The sequence below is a fragment of the Pleuronectes platessa genome, chromosome 18 (assembly GCF_947347685.1).
Source record: "Pleuronectes platessa chromosome 18, fPlePla1.1, whole genome shotgun sequence".
Classification (NCBI taxonomy): Eukaryota; Metazoa; Chordata; class Actinopteri; order Pleuronectiformes; family Pleuronectidae; genus Pleuronectes; species Pleuronectes platessa.
Genome location: NC_070643.1, coordinates 12,067,057 through 12,083,226, shown reverse-complemented (window position 1 = coordinate 12,083,226; position 16,170 = coordinate 12,067,057). Strand labels below are relative to the sequence as shown.

The 16,170-nt window shown below is 43.8% G+C and overlaps 1 protein-coding gene across 1 annotated transcript; it reads left to right on the top strand.

Moving 5' to 3' along the window:
* The first annotated feature begins 13,253 nt into the window (after positions 1 to 13,253).
* On the top strand, positions 13,254 to 13,807 carry LOC128461312 (lactose-binding lectin l-2-like). Its single transcript, XM_053446158.1, has one exon. It carries the CDS (start codon positions 13,316 to 13,318, stop codon positions 13,805 to 13,807), a length of 492 nt encoding a protein of 163 aa, XP_053302133.1. The 5' UTR covers positions 13,254 to 13,315.
* Positions 13,808 to 16,170: the final 2,363 nt, after the last annotated feature.

Below are 16,170 nucleotides of genomic sequence, written 5' to 3'. Positions count from 1 at the left end.
TTTAACTGGGAAAACAACTTTTTCCACAGGAAGGCAAGTAAATTTAAGGAATACATTTGCAAAGTTTTCCTCTGTTATGTATAATGATGACCCCCATCAAACATAATGTTAGCAATCTTTATGTAACCAGGTGTAAGAAAGTATGGCGCATATGTTTGTGAACCAGAGGAGAAAGATGAGAGCAGTATCAGTGCTATTGAGGATCTGAGAAAGCAAGTGGCAAGTCTGCAAAGCCAACTAACTACATACATGTCACAGAAAAACACCAAAGGAGCTAGCAGCAAGGGATCTGCAGGGAAGCAACAGAGCAGGATGTCAAAGCCAAATGATACAGACATGCAAAGACAAATCAAAAAGAAACAGACATATAAACCCAAGCCCTGGTACTGTTTTAACTGCGGCGAAGATGGGCACATTGCCCCCTGCTGCACCGACCCCGCAAACCCCGACCTAGTGGCAGAAAAGAAGAGGCAGTTGGAAAAAAAACAGCGCCAGTGGGAAGCTCAAAATGATTCAAACTTACCTTTAAACGACTAACAGTTCCTGTTGTGGGACAAACAGGGGCTGAGGAGAGTCAACAACGTCCCTCAGACGTAAACAAGGAAGACAAAACCCCTACTGAGATCAACAAAGACATTACACATACAGAGAACATTAAAGCTCAAACATGTTCCAGATCACCCAACGCAGGACCAACCGTTTAGACTCCCCAAACGGCTGGTTGGCATCAAGAGCACAGCCCAAGTGACTGTGAGAGGTGAAGAGGTCAACTGCCTTCTTGATTCAGGCTCACAAGTTACCACTGTACCTGAGTCATTTTACAAGCAGCACCTTTCAGAGCAGAAGATTAAGCCGATTCATGACCTCTTAGAAGTGGAAGGTGCAAATGGCCAGCTAGTGCCTTACTTTGGCTATATAGAAATGACCATAACCTTTCCAAAAGACTTTGTAGGAGTCCCAATAGATGTAAATACACTTGCCTTAGTTGTTCCTGACACTTCACAGTCCCTCATGCTCATAGGTACTAACACTCTAGATGTACTGTTTGACATTTACTCAGAGACTGACTTAACAAATCGCCAGCCCCTCCCACACGGCTACAAAGTAGTTTTCAAGGTCATTGAGTTAAGACGGAAGCAGGCAAGCAACAACCACCAGGGGGTAGTAAAGATGCAAGGCAAGACGCCTCAAGTCATTCCAGCCGGTGAAACTGTAGTGGTGGAGGGAGTTGCCCTTGTCACTGGTCTTCAGGATGAGAAATCCGTCGTCATTGAGTATCCATCATCATCCCCCTTGCCAGGTGGCCTGCTGGTAAAATCTGGTCTCGTTGATTTCCCCCAGCTACGGCCCCATAAGCTACCAGTCGTCATAAGCAACGAGTCTGACCATGACATCGTCATTCCTGCTAAGTGCACTATTGCAGAGGTTAGTGCTTATCAGACCATCATATTAAAGGAGCACAGCATAGCCAAGCAATCAGAATCTCTCCAGAGACCTCCAGAGACCCAGTCATCTCAAGAACCCACCTTGAATTTCAATTTCGCTGATTCCCCAGTCCCACTCGAATGGAAGCGACGCATCACTCAGCAGCTCAACAACATGGCTGATGTGTTTGCACATCATGACCAGGATTTTGGCCGGACGGACCAGGTGCGACACCACATAAAACTCTCAGATGAAAGTCCCTTCAAACTACGTGCCCGACCAATCCACCCACAGGACATTGAAGCTGTCCGGAGGCACATTAAAGAGCTTCTTGATGCGGGAGTTATAAGGGAGTCAGAGTCACCATTTGCATCGCCCATAGTGGTAGTCCGGAAAAAGAACGGCCAAGTCCGGTTGTGCATCGATTATAGGCGTCTAAACCTCCAGACTATAAAGGACGCGTACAACCTTCCAAAGCTAGAGGACACATTCTCGGCCCTCAATGGTTCTCAATGGTTCTCAGTTCTCGACCTTAAGTCGGGGTACTACCAGATCAAAGGTTGAAGAAGCAGACAAACCGAAGACGGCCTTTGTGTGTCCGCTCGGATTCTGGGAATTCAACAGAATGCCTCAAGGAGTGACGAATGCCCCCAGCACGTTCCAAAGGTTAATGGAACGGTGCATGGGGGATATGCATTTGAAAGATGCGGTAGTCTTCCTTGATGACGTCATAGTTTTCTCCAGAACCCTCGAGGAGCACGAAGAAAGACTCATGAGAGTGCTAACTCGTCTCAAAGAGTTTGGGTTGAAGTTATCCCCAGAAAAATGTGTCTTCTTCCAGACATCAGTCCGTTATCTGGGTCACATAGTCTCCAGAAGTGGCATTCAGACAGATCCTGAGAAGATTTCAGCCCTGAAGACATGGCCTGTCCCCCAGACCCTACGGGATTTGAAATCCTTCCTCGGTTTCGGTGGGTACTACAGGAGGTTCATTAAGGGTTACTCCAGCATCGTAAAGCCCCTCCACAGCTTAACCTCTGGCTACCCACCTCTCCACAAGAAATCAAAAGCGAAACTAACAGACATAAGACAGAAAACAAACCAATACCATGACCCAAAAGAGCCCTTCGGGGGGCGCTGGATGCCAGCTTGCCAGCAAGCCTTGGAGGCAGTCATCCAGAGCCTCACTACAGCCCCTGTACTAGCCTTCGCTGACCCCCGGAAACCCTATATACTGCACACCGACGCCAGTACCACCGGGCTCGGTGCTGTGCTATATCAGGAGCAAGAGAGCCAACTCAGAGTCATAGGCTACGCCAGTAGGGGGCTGTCAAGAAGCGAGAGCCGCTATCCAGCGCACAAGCTAGAGTTCCTGGCGCTCAAGTGGTCGGTCACCGAAAAGTTCAGCGACTATCTGTACGGCAACCAGTTCACCGTTGTAACGGATAGTAATCCGCTAACTTACATCCTGACAACGGCCAAACTTGACGCGACCAGCTATAGGTGGCTAGCAGCACTATCCACATTCTCCTTCAAACTCCTCTATCGTCCAGGAAGGCAGAACGGAGATGCGGATGGATTATCACGCAGACCACATGGGATACTAGCAGACGATCTGAAATCACAAAAAGAGAGAGAACGTATACAGCAGTTCACACAAGATCACCTCTCTGATCCAAACAACATCAATGCAGTCGATCAGTCTGTTGTGAAAGCAATCTGTGAGAGACAGCTCACCTACAGTGTCAGTCCTGATGATGAGAGAGAGGGAGATACAGATCGTGTTGCTTTAGTGGAGGTTCTTGCCATGTACCCTAGTGCTGTTCCCGACAGCTATGGACAAGAAGAACAGTTTGGAGGTCTTCCAACCGTCCCCCATCTCACTGAAGCTGAGATAGCAGCTAAACAGAGAGCTGACCAATGTATAAAGCATGTAATCACCCAGATCGAACATGGGGACACACCACCTCCCACCTTGCGCACCCAACTTCCTGATCTCCCACTCCTCCTCCGAGAACTCAATCGTCTCGAGCTCCATAACGACATCCTGTTCAGGCGACGCCAAGTGGGGCCACAGACAACTTACCAGCTTGTTCTTCCAGCTGAGCTCCGCGACACAGTCCTCACCAGTCTGCACGACCATATGGGTCACATGGGAGTCGACCGGACACTGGACCTTGAAAGGACCAGATTCTATTGGCCAAAGATGGTCATGAGTGTGGAAAGGAAAGTGAGGACATGTGGCAGGTGCGTGCGGAGGAAGGCACGACCTGAAAGAGCAGCCCCCTTGGTCAACATTAGGACCACTCGACCTCTTGAGCTCCTCTGTATGGACTACCTGTCCCTGGAGGCTGACAAAAGTGGAACCAAGGATATACTGGTGATCACAGATCACTTCACTAAATTTGCGGTCGCCATCCCAACACCGAATCAAAAGGCCCGCACAGTAGCAAAGTGTCTGTGGGAAAACTTTATGGTACACTATGGTATCCCGGAGAAGTTACATAGTGACCAGGGTCCAGACTTCGAGTCCCGCACGATCAAGGAACTCTGTCAGGTGGCTGGAATCCACAAGGTGAGGACAACCCCATACCATCCTAGGGGCAACCCCGTGGAACGATTTAATCGTACCCTGCTTGATATGTTGGGCACTCTCCAAAATCAAGACAAGTCCAGTTGGCGTGATCATGTGAGACCCCTGGTCCATGCCTACAATTGCACCAGGAACGAGGTGACTGGCTTCACCCCGTACGAACTGATGTTCGGGCGCCAACCTCGCCTGCCAGTTGATCTTGCCTTCAAGTTGCCAGTACCAGAGGGTCAACATTCATCTCACTCTGATTATGTGCAAAACCTCAAGGCACGTCTCAAGGAGAGCTACAAGATAGCCATGGAGAAGGCTGCAAAGATCGCTCTCAAGAACAAAACAAGGTTTGATAAACATGTTACCGTCTCAGACCTGGAACCTGGAGATCGAGTATTGGTCAGGAATGTCCGCATCCGGGGAAAACACAAGATCTCAGACAAATGGGAACCCACTGTCCATGTGGTGGTGAGAAGAGCAGGCACTCTCCCTGTATACACTGTTAAACCTGAAAACGCGGATGGTCCCCTAAGGACGCTACACAGGGACCTGTTGCTGCCGTGCGGGTACCTACCTGCGGAGGAAAATAGTGAGCCTGTGCAAAAGCCGGTACCACGCAGGCCAGGAACTCGTGCAAACCCTGCTGTAGAGGAAGATAATTCCTCAGATGAAGAGGATGATGCACTAATTCCTGGTTGGTTAAGTTCCCCTGTCCCCATGGTCAGTGAGATTCCTGTGTACCCGGATCTGTCCATGACCGATGTCCAAGACACTCGGCATACTGAACCTCCAGGCATTCGTCCTGTCGAGAGTCCTGTAAATGCTCAAAATGATGACAATCCACCTGAATTTGACAATCCAACAGATCTTGACACCCAACCCGATTGTGACAATTTACCTGATATGTCCAATAGTACTTCAGATGGTCCTTTGATGTCCATCAAGTTTAACTCTCATCAGAGTGATACTGAGTACTTATCCGCCGATAGAGTCACACCAACCGAGCAAGCCAATGAACCAGCCTTGATTCAAAATGACTTGCTTGAGGATGATAATCCAGATGTCCAAGGAGAACAACTTCCAGTTGAGGATGGTTTTAGGAGCAGAACTTGAGGAAGGAAAGGATGGAACAATCCCAATGGATACAGAGGAGAACACAGATACAAATGATTCTGTCAGGAGATCTGAAAGAAATCGTCAACCACCACGACGGCTTGATTATACAGAGCTAGGAAATCCTTTGATCACAGCAGTGAAATCATTCTTTCAAGGACTGTCCACAGCTTGGGAAGAAGTCATAAGAGAAGAACCTGTCCAACCCCCTGCCCTGACCCCTCGAATAATTTGCCTTTAACTGTATACTATGCACAGGGACGTGCATAAGTTCAGGAGGGGAGGGTGTAACCAGGTGTAAGAAACACTGTTAATTTAGTACCGTAAAAGAAGAGAGACTGTTTGCTCTGATTATCTTATTTGTTTTGAATGCACCGCTCAACTCGCATGGTCCCACGTGGGGTACCTAGTTCTCAGCAGCCAATCAGAAGCTACGCAGGCCACGCTCAGCCTGTCGGCTCGGAGAGGAAGTGCAGTCGCGTTGCTCTTCCGGTCTTTTCGGATCTCGGCCAGGGAAGCGAGGGCAGCTGTGTGTTAAGGAGAAGAGGAAAACTAGAGAAAAAAACCCAGAGTGAAACCTGTGAAAAAGGAAAAAAGAGTCGGAGCACTTACCCAGTGGAGGTCCGGAGCCAAGTGGCTGAACGAAGGAGAGTTACGTCGCAGGCTAACTGCTTGCCTGTCTTCCGGAGAGTTGCTACGAGGTTCGGCATCGGCATGCTCCACCTTGATACACAGAGCAACGGTCAGGTTTTTTAGAGGACTGAGTCTGAGGTTCAGGACAACTTCCTGCTGTGAAAGATGGCGAGCCAACTACCCTGATTGAAGATTAGCACCGAGGAGATATTCACGTACACACTCATTCACACAAATAATACACTCACATTACACTACAAGGAACCTTGGAATCAGGTGAACTTTCAACAACTCCTTTTATTTTAAGGGCCCCAACAGACATTTTTGTTTTAAGTGTGCACACTACTTTTTTATTTTTCTTACTGTTTGGTATAATATTTTGCATTTTGTACGAACCAGACAAATTACTTTGTTCACTGTAAAATATAAGAGTGGCTACTCAATTGTTACTCTTGTGTCTGCCTCATTGTTGTTGCTCAGTATAGTGGCTCCTCTCGAATTTGGTCTCTTCTGATTCTGGTCCTGGTCTTATTGTTAGTCCAACTTATATTATACTGTAATTCACTTTTACACTCCTAAAATTGGTTACATTTACACCTTTTAATTTATACTGATTATTTCTGTCTACATGTGTGAATTTGCATTCATTAGTTTCAGAAAAGAGCGATGATGTATCGGTCAGTGGGCGGCCGCCCGAGACTCCGCAAACTAGTCTGTAAGCAAAGTAGACGAAGGCATCGAGGTTGCGGCCTGCCATCATTGTTATTTTGCTTAAGGGACTGAATATGTTTCATGTAGAAATATTAGCATTTCTCTTATATCTACCAAAACTGCTTGTTTCACAGACTGCAGTTTTGTTTTGATCCGATGTGGTGTACAAATAAAACCGTATCGGCAATGGGTTGTGGGGCATTAACATTTGTAACTCTAATTTTGTTTTGACAGACTGTGAAAAGAACGTTGAGAACATCACCACTCTACAGGAAGACACAGTCCAGTAATGGGTGTCAGAAGTTCAGTAGTGAACGACGGGTACTGTGGAAAAATGTGTGTCATTGTTGTACAATGTCCTTTGACTCTGTTTACACAAGGTTAACACAAAAAGGTTTGATTGTAAACTGATATTGGTATGAATTCATGTTATTCTCCTCTTCACAAGAAACAAACAATCAAAATTACCTGCAGAAAGCCCTTGATGGACGCTTCAGGAGCATCGTCAGACTGGCGAGACAGCAAGATGCCAACTTTAATGCCAATTTATTTGTGTAACATTCTGTGACCAAATGTATAGATAACTTTTTGTAGATTGTAAAAAAAGATAACCCATTTATTAAAAAAAAACCACTAGAATAACCGCACTGCGTTGTATGACTCCGCTAACCAGTGCGTCCGTCTACATATTTCTACATATTTTCTCTCGTATAAATGACACTGTGTCTCTTGACAACTGAAACCATAAGATGAGGTCAGTGTGGCCTTGACCTTTTGACTTTAACACAAATACACAGTTAGACAATCCGAAAACATACAGTTATGCCAAAATATATTTGGTTTCACATTCTAGATGGCATAAGCAGAGACATCAACTCAGGAAAAATATTTCTGTAGAAAAGAAAGCCCTGTACGTGTGTACGTATGTATACATACGTACACACGTACAAACGCACTATTGAGACGTTTTGTTTTTTATCATATATTCTCAGGCAGTACTGATGCATTTACTGAGACGGGACGTGAGGGCCTACTCTGCGTGCTCAGAGTTCAAGCCCATTAGGCTGCAGCGGGCCTGATATATTCCGGAACAGCAGCACAGTCTTTGGATGACTCCTCTGAAGATGAAAACATGGCGAGGTACTTCTCCACTGATGAAGAACTGTGAGGGCTGTGATTAGCTACACTCTCTTGCTACAAGGCTACTCTTGCTACTCCCTGGCAGCCTTAGGAAGGCATTAGCTTGCTGTTGGGTAGCTGTTAGCTTCAGCATTTTTAGTTTTTAGCGGCCTGTCTGACGTTTATGTTTAAAACAAAAAAATCAGAGGGAACCATCTTCATAATTTAACACTATGGTTTGTTTGTGTGTCCTTCAGTTCTTCTCAAGAGAAGCAGTACAGGTGTGCCTCAGCTCCACGGTCCCTCCTGCAGCCTCCGCTCCTGATGCTAACCTCATGTCTCCATCACACCAAGCAGCAGACCTGGATTGACAGACCTTTCTCCAGAGCTGCCCCCTCCCTCTGAAACCCCCCTCTCCAAAACACTATTTGTGGCGTTTTTAAAGTCTTATTTGCATGAGAATTGTTGACCATAACATTTCCAGCAGATGCCTTAATGTAATGTTTGTGCACAATAAATGACATTGTTCATAACATATTGGTATTTCCTTGCACTTCTACACCATGATATTGTCAGATAAGATGCTGATTACATTAAAGCACTGAATGCTCTGCTTTAAGCAACATAAACACACAATGATCCAATGGATCTGAAGTAGAATGGGCACATTACATTCTGTAGATAATGCCTTAGTTATGGAAGTCAGAAAATAACTTTCTTTATCTGAGGTTCCAGTCATTTATAGTCACAGCAAAGCACACAGGTCTGGTTGTCTAAGTGGCTCCCATATCATATTGTTTAAGATGTGTAACATCAAGTTTGTGTTTCAGTGCAAAATACATACCGTCATTAGTCAAGAGTTCACTCTCTTGTTTACACTAAATTTAGGTGACCCAGATGTTTCACAATGCATCTGATAAGGTCTTATGAGAAACATTCTTAACATTAAAGAAATGAACACAGAGGATAGCAATAGATGTTTGACTCAAATCACTAGCTGGTAATCAGCAGCCTGACTTATTCAAACACATTAATACTACAATGAATGAGGTAGGGGTTATCTATCAGAAATCAACTATATCGTCACATTAGGTTTCTCTTGAGCTCATTGAAATTACCTTCACATTCCACTCACTGTCACCTGAACCATACTGTTGTTTCTGTATCTACAGTGACTTTTAGGAAAACATGTATAAAGCAATGTATAAACAATAATACATCTTATTTATATAGAGCTTTTCAAGAAGTGCAAGTACTTAACTGAGGGACAGCTAATACAAACAATATATATGTCTTAAATCCATGTGATGGGACAGCCTCACACTAGGATGTAAACCAATTTTAAAACACATTTGCTTATACTGGAGATCTTTTAAATTAATGTCCCAGAAATGATTTCTGATAGATAACCCCTGCCTCATTCATTGTACTATTAATGTGTTTGAATAAGTCAGGCTGCTGATTACCAGCTAGTGATTTGAGTCAAACATCTATTGCTATCCTCTGTGTTGATGTCTTTAATGTTAAGAATGTTTCTCATAAGACCTTATCAGATGCATTGTGAAACATCTGGGTCACCTAAATTTAGTGTAAACAAGAGAGTGAACTCTTGACTAATGACGGTATGTATTTTGCACTGATACACAAACTTGATGTTACACATCTTAAACAATATGATATGGGTGTCCCTAGACAACCAGACCTGTGTGCTCTGCTGTGACTATAAATGACTGGAACCTCAGATAAAGAAAGTTATTTTCTGACTTCAATTACTGAGGCATTCTCTACAGAATGTAATGTGCCCATTCTACTTCAGATCCATTGGATCATTGTGTGTTTATGTTGCTTAAAGCAGAGCATTCACTGCTTTAATGTAATCAGCATCTTATCTGACAATATCATGGTGTAGAAGTGCAAGGAAATACCAATATGTTATGAACAATGTCATTTATTGTGCACAAACATTACATTAAGGCATCTGCTGGAAATGTTATGATCAACAATTCTCATGCAAATAAGACTTTAAAAACGCCACAAATAGTGTTTTGGAGAAGGGGGTTTCAGAGGGAGGGGGCAGCTCTGGAGAAAGGTCTGTCAATCCAGGTCTGCTGCTTGGTGTGATGGAGACATGAGGTTAGCATCAGGAGCGGAGGCTGCAGGAGGGACCGTGGAGCTGAGGCACACCTGTACTGCTTCTCTTGAGAAGAACTGAAGGACACACAAACAAACCATAGTGTTAAATTATGAAGATGGTTCCCTCTGATTTTTTTGTTTTAAACATAAACGTCAGACAGGCCGCTAAAAACTAAAAATGCTGAAGCTAACAGCTACCCAACAGCAAGCTAATGCCTTCCTAAGGCTGCCAGGGAGTAGCAAGAGTAGCCTTGTAGCAAGAGAGTGTAGCTAATCACAGCCCTCACAGTTCTTCATCAGTGGAGAAGTACCTCGCCATGTTTTCATCTTCAGAGGAGCAGTGATGCCGGTAACGCGCTACTTAGTAACGCGTTACTCTTTCCAAACCAGTAATCAGATTAAAGTTACTTGTCCAAGTCACCTTGCGTTACTATTTCGGTATTTGTGGTTAGCCCGCTGGGCACGTCCTGCGGCTGGGGGAGCAGTCGCCCCGTCGCCCTCCTCACCACGCCGCCGGAGGCTCGGTGTGCGGCACTCCTCGACGTTTTTTTAGGGGGGGAGGTGCTCGTCCGCGGTGCGGGGGCTTTCCTTATAGTATGCCGCGGGGCGGTGTCCGTCGGCGCTGCGGAAGGCGGGGACCGGTTGGAGGGGACCGGGTACGACGGTCGGCGACAGCGACTCTGGACGTGTGTCGGGCTCTCCTCGCGGATCACCTCAGCTACAGCGCCCGTTAGGGCGCTGTAGCTGAGGTGATCAGCTGAGGTCAGCTGAGGATCAGCTGTGATCAGCTGAGGTGTATACATACACACATTTTTCTACAGAAATATTTTTCCTGAGTTGATGTCTCTGCTTATGCCATCTAGAATGTGAAACCAAATATATTTTGGCATAACTGTATGTTTTCGGATTGTCTAACTGTGTATTTGTGTTAAAGTCAAAAGGTCAAGGCCACACTGACCTCATCTTATGGTTTCAGTTGTCAAGAGACACAGTGTCATTTATACGAGAGAAAATATGTAGAAATATGTAGACGGACACTGCACTGGTTAGCGGAGTCATACAACGCAGTGCGGTAATTCTAGTGTAGTTTTTTTTTAATAAATGGGTTATCTTTTTTTACAATCTACAAAAAGTTATCTATACATTTGGTCAAAGAATGTTACACAAATAAATTGGCATTAAAGTTGGCATCTTGCTGTCTCACCAGTCTGACGATGCAGCTGAAGCGTCCATCAAGGGCGTTCTGCAGGTAATTTGGATTGTTTGTTTCTTGTGAAGAGGAGAATAACATGAATTCATACCAATATCAGTTTACAATCAAACCTTTTTGTGTTAACCTTGTGTAAACAGAGTCAAAGTACATTGTACAACAATGACACACATTTTTCCACAGTACCTGTCGTTCACTACTGAACTTCTGACACCCATTACTGGACTGTGTCTTCCTGTAGAGTGGTGATGTTCTCAACGTTCTTTTCACAGTCTGTCAAAACAAAATTAGAGTTACAAATGTTAATGCCCCACAACCCATTGCCGATACGGTTTTATTTGCACACCACATCGGATCAAAACAAAACTGCAGTCTGTGAAACAAGCAGTTTTGGTAGATATAAGAGAAATGCTAATATTTCTACATGAAACATATTCAGTCCCTTAAGCAAAATAACAATGATGGCAGGCCGCAACCTCGATGTCTTCGTCTACTTTGCTTACAGACTAGTTTGCGGAGTCTCGGGCTGCCGCCCACTGATCGATACATCATCGCTCTTTTCTGAAACTAATGAATGCAAATTCACACATGTAGACAGAAATAATCAGTATAAATTAAAAGGTGTAAAGATTGCTAACATTATGTTTGATGGGGGTCATCATTATACATAACAGAGGAAAACTTTGCAAATGTATTCCTTAAATTGACTTGCCTTCCTGTGGAAAAAGTTGTTTTCCCAGTTAAACAATCACAGCAGGGAAGCATGATTGATCAAAATTCTTTCAGTGTGATATTAACTTGTATGTCAGCAAGCGTACTTTGGGGATTTAGTAAAAATGTATATTTGGCACATTATATAAAATGGTGTTTCTGGTATGTAACTTAAAAGTACCTTTTTAATGGTAGGATCATTTCCCTCCCTCATCTTCCTCGTGGTACGTGGATGATGGTAGTGGGCTCAACCCGGCTTCTCTTTCTCTCCAGGCTGCCCTTCCTGCTCTTCATCAAGCAAAACAAACTGTTCGGTCCAAGTTATTGACGTTAATGAAACTCCTGTAGCTTCACTTTGATCCTCCTTGATTAAAAAACAGAACATAGCAATTGTTTTATAAAATGAATCGCAACTCCATAACATGAAAACATTATTGTCATAGTGCATACTATACATTAAACCAAATTGACCTGATATTGTGGAGTAATGGTAGAGAAATACACTCCTTATTAATCTAAAGCATTCATAAATCAAATTCATGTTTATATTTATATTGTAGCGTCCCTCAATGATGAGCTAAGCGTCTTGAAATGGTTTCAACAACCATGTATTCACCTCCCAGGTAGCACAGGCTAATGTGGGCTGTAGCATGTGGCTATCAATGGCGTATTAGCTGAAGAATAGCATCCATTGTGTGTATCAACGGACTCCGCATCCGCTGTCTCAGCACTCGGACTGTAAACCTAGATCGTAACGATCTTTAAAAACAATAAACTACTCACCTGACAGAAGGAAGATGACATCGTTTGTCTTCCAAGCGCTCGGTGGTTATTACGCAGCCCCGAGTTAAAGGACCGGATGTTTACTAAAAGCCACACGTCAGTTCCGCTCGCCCAGTCCGTCCGTGGCGCAGTCGGTCCCCCTTCGGGATGACCGGTCTCGATGGGTCCTTAGCATTAGAGGTGTAATCTAGCCTCAAATATTAATATTATATACCGTGAATAACATTCACGATCACTGAACGACGCCACGCAGGGACGCTGATTTTAACAGCACGCTGTGGCCTGGTCTTCCGCATGGCAGCGTCATAGCAACCCTCATAGCAACGATAAAAACATTCGTGATAACTTAAAATATTGATCATAAGCACGAACTGGCTGAAGACTGTGGAAGCAAAGAACACATTTCTCGCTAAAAATGGTGTCAGAATGTATTTTTATGCCCAAACTAAGTTACAAAATTATATTTTTATCTGAAAAAACAAGGAATATCCGCCATGTTTTCCTCTCCGCAGACGGGAGCTTGAGAGTCACGTGACGTGAGAACACGCCAATGCAAAACAATGGGCTGACAAAATGTTACCATCTCACAATCTGAGAGGCCAGATTGTGAGATGGTAACGTCATTCCAAGTGGACCAACGTTGCCACTGAACGTGTTCTGATGAGACTGGGTTGGTTTAAGCATAGTGATAACCCTAACCCTAACCCTAACAAAGTGTTTGCCAAGTGCATTTGACCATAATATCACACCAACATTGCAGACACCCTCTCTGAAGAGTATAAAAGGACGCAGCCTGCCCACCTGTCTCCTTCAAACTCTCATTCTCATCCAACAGTGCAGATCATCTCCAACCCCTCGTCCTGCTCCTGAGACAGAGAGAGAGAGACGCCAACATGATGCTGCTCCTCCTTCTGTTCACCCTGACCCTGGGTGCTGTGTCTCCTTCAGATGGACCTGAGGTCAAGCTGCAGCGTGGAAACTGTCCCATGTTCTGGTTCAGCTTCAACAACCGCTGCTACATGTATGTGGCCAATCGGATGACCTATGCTAAGGCAGAACTCAACTATTTGTCAGAGGTAGCCAACCTGGTGTCTATCCACAGTCTGGATGAACATAATTTCATCCAAACACTGATCGAGAAGTTTGACCATGCTAATGGAAGAATCTGGATCGGACTCAGCGACCTCCAAGAAGAAGGCAGCTGGAGGTGGTCTGATGGTTGTCCGGCTAGATTTTTCCTTTGGACCCCAGGAGAGCCAAACAACTCTGGAGGACATGAAGACTGCGTTGAAAAGAATCATCACGCAGATAAGAAATGGAATGATGCACAGTGTAGTGTCCTTATTCCTTCTGTTTGTGCATCTCGCATAATATGTCCTCAGTGATTGTTAAGTCAGTGATTGTTAAGTCTGATTAACATGCAAACTTCTCTGTTTGTTCTTCCTTACTTTTCGTACCTGTTGGAGATTGTGACGAACCCAGAGGTTGATTGAAGGAACAGCCATAAAACGGATAACTTATCTCAATGCTGTGGATGTTCTGTGTACATACATACAGAGGTCCACTGGGCGCCTCTTAAAGATTAAATTAAATCGAAAGTTAATTTAATAAATTAAAAAGTTTCTGGAAGACGGATTATTGTTGGGATGTGTAGTTTCAAATTATCTGATATTTTTAAGTAACTTTCCTTACAGTCAGGTGACACAACTTCACATTTACATATAAGCCTTCAGAAAGATGAAACCCATGGCAGTGGGTGAAACTCCCCCCACGGTTAGTTTTTAAATCCTCCTCCATTCACTGGATTTTAGGTTAAAAGGCTTAAAGACTGAAAACTCTCTGTTGCTCTGAAACTTATCGTAACACGGAGATTAATCAAAAATGACCCTCACGTCAAAGGTAAGCGACAGAATCACGTGTTCAGACCTCGCTCGGCCTCCTGCTGTGTCAGTGGAGAAGAGAAGTGCTCAGGTTGTTGTCGGGATATCCTCCATTGTTAGGACAAACCGGATAAAGTGGTTAATATGGGCTGCAGCTAGCTCACCATGCTAACCCAGACTTCCTCTATTTACCGTGTGTACTTTATATAAGTCACAGAACTAGAAGCTGCAGGGTCATTGTTTTGTTTATATGGTATTGGTGGATAGAGGACCATACATGAATTAATTGTAAATATATGTATAAATAAATACATATATAAATAAATAAATGAATAAATAAATAAGGAATTAAATACAGAATTAAATACAGAAATAAATGAACAAATAAATATAGAAATAAAAACAGAAATAAATGGAGAAATGTATAAATACATGTCTTATATATATTTCCACATTTATCTTTTTCCATATTTATTTATTTATCTATTTCTGTGTCCGTATGCTAATGAGAAAGGTGGGCCTAACCGCAGTCTCATGCAGGATTGGTCACAGGAGTGTAATGATCCAGTCCTACTACTTCTGCCTTTTAATGCTGACTGGTGTCCAGTAGCTGTTGGCAGTGTTGAGCCAGTTCGAACTTAAAATGAACTAGTTCAAGTTCAGAGGGTTAGTTAAGGACATTTTTAATTGGGATGATTTAGGTGTCACTAGTCCTGACTCTGAGCGTCACGTCTTGTGTTGTACTGAGCACAAGGAGAGAGCACAGAGGAGGAAGAAACAGAAACTCCAGCTTGCTACAAACCACCTGCAGCTTCTGCTGCTATTATTCTTTTACATTTTATTTTCTATGGTACTACGTGAAGTTAGAAAACTTAGTGTTCATCCTTCGTGATTTATCTGCAATGAAGATTTTATAGTCAATTTATCTCATAAAATGAAGGTGGAATGGTGGATTATTTATTTTCATTCAGCTATACTGTTGTATATTCTTAACCTCATAATCCCTTTGTTGTGAGGCCTTGAATTTAAATTTTGTCCATGTTTTTTTGGTATTATGTTGATTAATTTTCTAAATATATTTATCTTCCCTCAGGCCCCATGTTTCAAATCCAAGTTTATCACTGCTGAACTTGCTCGTCTGTTCAGTCAGTCAGACATCCTCTGTTTCCTCGAAGACGAGGAAGAAGAGGATGAAGGACATCGTTACAAACGGCTGAAGACCAAGGTACACTGTAAAATCCAATAGCTGCCCTGACATACATTCATTAGTTAACTTTACTAGGTTATCAACAATATGCACTTATGACTGGTATTTATCAAGTAACAGTTACTTGCATGGTGAAAAACGCAAAATACTTAGTGTTTAGAGTGAAGATTACTTTATTTAGAGTTATGCTCACTCGCAACAATAAGTAGCCAACACAGTCTCACTCCCACTGCGCATTCAAAGAAGAAGAAGAAGTGTGCATTGCGCAGTAGCAACATTCAGTCTCTCCCGATCAGCAACCTACGCGCCAGTCCAGCACACAGGCCGGGGCACTGAGGGCAGCCTGCTGACTCGACTTTTGCGCCGTCTTGTTTATTCTTTTGAAAAATAATAAGGTAAGTTATCAAGCAAGTGTTTCTGTTAATATGTTTTAATTACTGCTACGACTGTTAGCGTTCGCTAGCTAGCGCTAGCGTTAGCGTTCGCTAGCTAGCGTTAAGCCTGGATTTTGCTTCTGCGTAGTGAGCACGTAGTGAGCACGCAATGGCCACGCAGTTGCTTGGACGCAGTCAATAGACCGTGATGGTTCTGCGTAGGTTAGGGTTAGGCTTTAGCGTTCGCTAGCTAGCGTTCGCTAGCTAGCGTTAGCCCTAACCCTAAT

Excerpts from the sequence above, each read along its gene's own strand:
- LOC128461312 (XM_053446158.1), top strand. The coding sequence starts at position 13,316 with ATGATGCTGCTCCTCCTTCTGTTCACCCTGACCCTGGGTGCTGTGTCT.